At 53.4% G+C, this 7,959-nt stretch overlaps 1 protein-coding gene across 3 annotated transcripts in view; it reads right to left on the reverse strand.

Moving 5' to 3' along the window:
- Positions 1–480: 480 nt before the first annotated feature.
- The window catches only part of SHANK3 (SH3 and multiple ankyrin repeat domains 3), a 69,324-nt gene continuing 61,845 nt past the window's right edge, over positions 481–7,959 (reverse strand). For 2 of the 3 annotated variants that reach the window (XM_036760035.1, XM_036760034.1), the window contains one exon: positions 481–1,180. In XM_036760035.1, the coding sequence (XP_036615930.1) occupies positions 535–1,180 (646 nt within the window). In that variant the 3' untranslated portion in view covers positions 481–534. Of the gene's footprint in view, positions 1,181–2,150; positions 2,180–7,959 lie in introns of all 3 variants that reach the window. The other variant, XM_036760036.1, reaches the window with a different exon arrangement.

Raw genomic sequence — 7,959 nt, forward strand, 5'->3', positions numbered from 1 at the left:
GGACAGAGACGCTTGTTCCTTTTCTCCTTCCAAATATAGAGCAGATTAAAAATATGCAAACCCGGGGGGAGGGGGGCCCTGCTCAGCCCCTCCCGGCCCCCGCATGCCGGGCCGCCCCGCCCCGCCCTTCAGGACCACGTGCTGGGGTAGGTGGGGCAGGGCAGGGGGACGGGGGCGATAAGCAATGTACAGGGCGACTCTCCGAGCAACAGCAAACAGGACGATTCATGCAACATTCCGGCCCCGGGGCCGCGACGCGGGCTTGGGGGATATTCGGGTGGGGACGGGGAGAGGAGGCGGGCGGGCACGGGGAGGGGTTCCGGGAAAAGAGGGGAGGGGCGGGGCCCGACCGACGTCTGGTGGAGTGGCGCGGCGGGGACAAGGTGGGCCTGTCCGCGGAGAGGCCGGCCCACTAGCCCCCGCGGGGGCGGGACCCAGCTCCCGTCACGCGGAGGGGTAGGCCCACGGCGCGGGGCGGGCGGGGGCCCTGCCGGCAGGGCGCCCGGCGGGGTGGGCAGGGCCGGGGGCGCGCGGTCAGCTGTCGGCCAGCGCCTTGAGGGCGCGCTCGATGTTCATTCGATGGCCCACGCGCGTCACGCCCAGCTCCACGAAGTCGTCCTTGGTGAGCGCGGGCAGGTGAGCGCCCTCGATCTCGTGGTCCTCGAAGCGGTCCCGATGCTCGCCCAGGTGGATGCTGTCCAGCCAGTCGCCTACGTCGAACTTGGTCCAGAGCTGCAACGGCTTCTGCTGGAAGGGGCGGGCGGGGCCCGGGGCGGCTCCCAGGCCTGGCCCGGGCCCGGGCCCAGGCCCTGGGGGCCCGGGGGCCGGCGTGGGCGAAGGAGATGGCGAGCGGCTCCGCGCGCTGACGCTGCGCACCACGAAGCGCACCTCTTTGGGCTCGTGGGGAATGGAGAGGCTGGACGACTTGAGGATGGTTGGCGGAGTGAGGCCGAAGGGCCGCCCCACGCCGCCTCCGGGACCTGTGCCTAGCCCCTCGGCGCGCTCCAGCGACGCCGGCTTCACGGGGCTCGGCGTCCGGCGGGCCACGGGATAGCGGCTGCCAGGCCGGACGGTGTACGAGGCCCCGGGCCCCGGGGGCCCCACGCCGCTGCGCTGCTGCTGGGGCTGGGGCGACGGCTGCTGCGAGATGGAGCTCAGCTCGCCGAGGCTGCTGAAGAGCCTGCGGGGAGGGAGAGGGTCAGGGCAGGGAGGAGGCTAGGCCAGGGGAGGGCCAGGGGCAAGGGCAGCGGGGAGAGCGAGACTGCACCAAGACACCAAGGGTCCTGGGGAAGCCAGGGGCAGAGGAAGACAGGAGGGGGCCTCCAGAGACCTAGGCTGACGGGCTAGGGGCCACCTGACTCCTCTTGTGGCCCCGTCCCCCCTGCTGCTCGGGCCTAATGGTGTGGGAATGTCTGAGCCCAGGCAGAAAAGAGAGCCTCACGTCTCTCCCTCCTCCCCCGTGACCTTTGGTAGGAAGGATAAATAGCATCTCGAGATGGGCTCCTGGACCCCCGGCTTCGTGGCAGATGTCTAGCGCTTGACCCTCCCCTCTCCCCACTCCTGCTCGTGATTTCCCGGGGACAATGATCCCTCAGGCACTGACCCTCCAAGGCCAGTAGTCCCCATGGACCTTGATGCCTACATCCAACCACTTGGATTCCCTCACCCCAGGCCAGGAAGCCCGTGGACACTAATCCCTTAGGCACTCCCAGGACCGTGGTCCCTGGGACCCTGAGACCCACCGCCGCCACCACTCCCTCCCCACCTGCCTTCCTGCGGGGATTTAGGACAGTTGTGTCAGGTGGGATTGAAGTGCAACAGACAGAAAGACAGCAAATGCGGCTGCATTAGTGCTCATGCCAGACACGTACTCAGGCTGGGCGCACTGGACAGCGGCCGCCTCACTTCCGGGCCTTTCCAGATTATGGCTCCGCCCCCACGCCTGCCCGCCCGCCCGCCGGCCGCCAAGGGCCAAAGGCAAAGAGGTGAGGAAGCGCACACAACACACAGCACAGCGACCAAAGCCTCATGCAGCTCCACCTGCGCCACCAACCCCAAGCTCGCCTGCCTGGCCCCCAGCCACCCCCGGCCCGGCCCGGCCCGGCCCGCGTGGAATGGTGAGAGGCATGGGATGGGGCATGCTCACTTACACAGCCGGCGCTCGGGACCCACCGCCCATCTAGACAGAGCAGCCACATGCAGATGGGGCAAGAAGAAAGCAATGAGAGAGTGTGTTAGCCCGGTGGCCAGACATGGCCCCCCCTCCAGCCCCTCACCCGCCCAGTCACAGCCCATGCCTGGACACGGCACATGCCCCAACAGACGGACAACACATGAGCCCAAGGAGCGTGGCTTGGGCCCTGAAAGTCAGGGAGAGCTTGAGGTCAGCATTCACGAATCTGAGCCGAGCGGACTGAGAATAGGCTGGCACCTCCCTCCATCCCCCAATGTTCTGCGCTGGGAAGCAGCCCTGGTCTGATCGGGAGGAGGGGCTGGGTTCTGCCTCCAGTAAGGGTGGAGGAATAATCATCGGGGAGAATCTGACCCAGACTCCTCCTCAGTCCTTGGAAGGGCCTGCCCCAACACTGGTCCTCTCTTCATACTGACCCTGTCATTGTCACTTGCTCCTTGAAATCCCTTCTCTACCTACTTCAACCGTCTGACTCCTGCTGTTCCATGTCGTTGTTCGGTCATGTCTCACTCTCTGTGACCCCATTTGGGATCTTCTTGGCAAAGACACTGGAATGGAGTCATTTCCTTCTCCAGTTTATTTTACAGATGAGGAAACTGAGGTAAACAGAATGAAATGGCTTGCCCAGGGTCACACAGCTAGTGAGTGTCTGAGGCCAGATTTGAACTCAGGTGTTCCTGATTCCTAGCCCTGTGCTCTATCCTCTGAACCACCCAGCTGCCCCTGCCATTCCATACTATCCACCAGAAACTTCTAGCACCAAGTTATCTTTGTTCTTTGTTGGTATTGCCAAATTATCAAATATAGAGCAATAAAGGACCGCAGAAATTGTCTAGCTCAACCCCCACATTTTCCAGACCAGGAAACTGAGGCCCAGAATGAAAATGACTTGAACGAAAATGAAAATGAAAAAGCCCAAAGCTTGGTGCAATGAGTAAAGGAGTAAGGAGTAGAATCAGAATCAAACCACAGCTATACCTAAGATAAGGCCACTGGGGTCTTGTTCTAGGGCAGTGAGATCTAAAGGGGCATTGATAGCACTTTCAGTCCATCAGCCAGAATAAATAGAATGAAGAGCTAGCACCTAGCAAACAAAAATAATGAAAACAGGAAGCTCCCGTAAGTCAGTTTCCTGATCTGTTCCCAATTGGAGTCAGAGGACCTGTGTTCAAATACCCACTTTAATATTTGCCACCTATGTGACCTGCATATCACTTAACCTCCTTAGGTGTGTTTCCTCATTGATAAAATGAAGGGGTTGGACTAGATGGCCTCTAGGAATCCCTTCTAGCTCCAAATCCACCATCATGCTCCAAAATGAAATTCCTGATCTCTACCCCTTACACAGAAGACAGACATCCTGCAACACAGGACGGGCAATGGTGTCAACAGGAGAAATCATCCCCTTGGGCAATGAGGCACTTGGCCAAGACAGGCAACCTTGACCCTGCCCTCTCCTTTGTCAATGTCTGCTAGGGTGGGGTCTCCAATGTAGTTGGCATGAATGCTAAGGAGTCTTCCTGGATACTGCCTAAAAAGAGTCTAGGAAACCAGATGGATCAAGGTTCCTACCACTAATGGATCAAAAGGAAACTGAGGAATCCAGGAAAGAGGAAGAGGAGAGTCAAAAAGGAAAGGTTATTAGTGGAACGGAAGCTGGATCCTGGGAAGCAAATAGTTACCTCACACTATCTTTCCTTGTCCCTCCACCAAATTCAATCAATAAGTATTTACTAAGTGCCTACTATGTTCCAGGCCCAAATTCCTTAACAAAGCTGTGTATACTCTTGCCCCTCATTTCCTCACTTCTTACTCTTCCAAATCCTTGGAAATCTGGCTTCTGACTTCATTATTCAAACGAAACAGCTCCTTCCCAAATCACTACCAGTCTCTCATTTGCCAAACCAGATGGTCTTTTCCCAGTCCTCATCCTTCTTGACCTCTCTGCTGCATTTGCCACTGCTGACCAGGCTTTCCTGGATAGTCTGTCCTCTCTGGACTTCCACAGCGTGACTCTCTCTTGGTTCTCCTACTTGGCCAACTGCTGCTTCTTGGTCTCCTTTGCTGGATCTTCATCCACAACAAATTGCCCAGCTAGGGGTCTCATCCAAGGCTCTATCCTGGGTCCTCTTATCTCAAACGGTCCTTAACTGTTTTGTGTTATGGGCCTCTTTAGCAGTCTGGTGAAGCCTATGGACCCCTCTTCAAAGCATGTTTATTTAAATAACTGAAAGAAACGCTTAAGTTCAATTGGAAGTCAGCGAAAACAAAAATGTTATGTTTCCCTATTGAAATTCATAAACCCCCACAATCTATCCAGAGACGCTTTGGGATTCTTTGGGCCCCGGGGCAAAAAGCCTTGCCTTTTAATCTCTCTGGGTGCGCTTATCACCTCCCAATAGTTTTAACATCTCCGTAAAAACAACTCCCTGGTCCAAAAACTCAGCCCCTTTCTCTCCTTAGTCCCTCATAACATACTCACAACATAACTTAACATAATTTCTAACACAAAATAACCCTCATAACAACTGCCTTTTAGACATTTCAGACCAGATATCCTCTAGATAACCCAACCATCCAGAACAAAACAGACTATTATCTTTCCCCCAAAAGCCACTCCTTTTCCTAATTTTTATGTTTATGTCGAGAACTCTGCCATCTTTCCAGCCATTCAACTTTGCAGCCTGGGTTATGCTCCACAATCTTTGTTGCTACACACATCCAGCATTGTTTGTATGCATCCTCCTCTCTCTACTCCCAGAGCCTCACAGGACCTTCTCATGATAGCCTTCCAAGCCACCCTTCCACCTAAAGTCTCTCCCTACTGCACAGCTGCCCAGAGAGTATCCTAAAGCTTAGACTGGACCACATCACACACACACACACACACACACACACACACACACACACACACTTTTATTTACAGGTACTCAGGAGAGGCTCAATGTAGTGAGCCAGTTATGTGAAGGAAGGGGCAAAGCTGACCCAGAAAAGGTTATGCTGGGAGTCGGTGCCATCTGCAAATTTCTCACAGGCCACCATCATTCAGCAGCCTCCTCCAATAAGGCTCAGTTCATTCAGATCACCCTGTGTGGATCCTGGTGTCTGGCAACTTTCTCAAGGACTTGAGGGCCCACCTGGCAGCATCCTTTCCACCTCATATCTGGGAACTTCAAGATACATGTGAATGTCCCCCCACCCCAATGGCTTCCCAGTTCATCAACTACCTCCATTTCTAGGATCTGCATCCTCATTCAACTACAACCAAACCCAAGAAAGGTCATACCCTTGATACCATCTATCTCTTGGAATCATCTACACCATCCCCTCCCCACTCCTCATCAGATGACCTGAACTGAATGAACTGAATCATCTCCCTTCCCCTCCATATCATCCCTTCCCTGCCCCATCCCACTCTCTCTGTTCCTTTGGAGGCAGCCAGGTGGTGCAATGGATAGAGCACCGAGCCTAAAGTCAGTAAGACCTGAGTTCAAATTTGACCTTAGACACTTAGTGGCTGTGTGATCCTGGGCAAGTCACTTAAGGTCATTTCCTCCTGTGGTCTCATTCACTGATTGAAACTGTTATTTCCAGGGTCAGTATCAAGTGCTTAATTCGAGCTCAAGGGCCCTCTCACACTACTTGAGCACCAAACTTTGTTGATCACTGTTCTAGGCACACCTTCTTCTTGAGGTTTTCATGACTGTTCTCTCCCAGGGATATTCCTACCTCTCTGGCCACTTGTTCTCAGTCTCCTTTGCCAGTTCATCAGCCAGAATGATGGGTATACCCCAAGGGTGTTGTCCTGGGCCTTCTTTTTTTACTCTACACTCTCATAGTGACCACATCAGCCCCCCTCCCCGATTCAACAATTGTCTGTCTGCCAATAACTCGAAGATCTTCCATCCAGAGCTCATCTCTCTTCCCATCTCCAGCTACCTGATAGATTCCACCCAGATGTTCCAAAGGCTCTCAAACTCCCTATGTCTAAAAGCAGAAGTCTTCTTTATCCTTCTCCTGAATGTCCATAGTTCTATCAAGGATACTGACCATCCTTCCAGTCACTTGGCTTCAGTCATTCTTGACCCCACCCCAAATACAGTGGCTAAGTATTGTCAGTTTTGCCTTCATCATTTCACTCATGTGTTCACCCCTACCCCCACCCCCATCCTATTCACTCACACAGCCACCACCCTAATTCAGTCCTCCATCTTCTCTCCCCTGGACCATTGCTGGAGCCTCTTAGGTGACTTCCTCTGCCTCCAGTCTCTATCAACTCTCCAGATGGGAACTAAGTGGATATTCATATCAGGGAATTGACTGTGCCAACCCCGCTCCAGAAACCCCACTGATTCCCCATTATTTCTAAGATAAATTACAAACTCCTCTGTTTGGTAGTTAAAGTCCTTTGTAGTCTGCCTCCAACCCATCTTGCCAGACTCAGTTCCCATTATTCCCCCCCCATTCACTCTACATTCCAGCCCAACTCAATCACTTGTAACTCCCCATACAAAATATTCCATCTCCTACTTCGGGACCCATGCACAGGCTGTGCCCCTATGCCTGAAATGCTCTTCCTCCTAACCTCCATATCTTGGAATCCCTGCCTCTCTGCAAGGCTCAACTCAAGCACCAGCTTCTCCAGGCCTTTTCTTCAGTAGTTAGGACTCTCATCATCATCATTATCATTATCATCATCACCTTAATAACAATAATAACTTTGTGTCGATTTTCTATTTTTCCGTGAACACATTTCCTCTACCAACATCATTCCATGGACTAAGTCCCTTTAGGACAAGCAGGCACCATTTTCTTTCTGCCCTAGCACATAGCAGATGTGTATAAGTGCTTGGGGAAGAACAATTGAGCCAGTCTGAGAAAACATCCAAAGGAGGAAGGGGAGGGGTAGATCTAGAAGGGTCTGGAAGGATCTATATTGATCACATGCAGGAATAAAGACACCTGTGATGACATCTTACTGAATGGCCTGATAGATGGAAGGATGGTGGGAAAGTCTAGGGATGAGTTTACTGGGGGCTGTTGGGTAGCTGGGGAGGTCAGGGTGGGCATGGGTCCACATCTGAGCAAATTCCCAATCCCCAGGTCCCAGCTGGCCAGCTTGCTTCCCTCCTGCCCTCCCTCTTTATAAATGGCACCATAATTCTTCCAAGTCTCTAGATATTAAAAACCTCAAGTTGTCTCTCTTCCCCATCCCCCACCACTCCCCATCATCTTCATCACCAAATCCTGTTGAACTGTCCTTCAAAAAGTCTCTTGCATTTGTTTGTTCCCACTTCCACCCTATTCTAATCCCTCATCTGCTCATCAGTGGACAACCATAAGACTTATTCACAAGGGTCCTTGCCTCCAGTCTCCCCACATCCCATCTGTCCTGCAGACACTGGTCAGTTAATCTCCTTTCCAAAAACCTCCTGTGGCTCCCCACTGCTGGCCTCCACATCCCCCACCCAGTCTTCTATGCCACTGCTTCAGTTCAAACTAGCCATTCTCCTCACTGGTCCCCAAATGCTCCTTGGCTGTGTGAGCCTCCCTTATGTCTCACTCTGTTCCTTCACTCTGGGCCTCAGTTTCCCCATCTGAAAATGGTGAGGTTGCCCTGCATGGTTTCAGCTCTCACATCTTTGTCTCCATTAGGTCCTCTTTTCCAACCCTACATATCCTGTATGGCAACATAAGCTTTGTCCAAACCTGCCTTAAGGACCCAGCATGTAGCCTCCTCTACCTGTGCTACCACAAGGCAGTTACCC

Source organism: Trichosurus vulpecula, chromosome 5, assembly GCF_011100635.1.
Source record: "Trichosurus vulpecula isolate mTriVul1 chromosome 5, mTriVul1.pri, whole genome shotgun sequence".
Taxonomy (NCBI): domain Eukaryota; kingdom Metazoa; phylum Chordata; class Mammalia; order Diprotodontia; family Phalangeridae; genus Trichosurus; species Trichosurus vulpecula.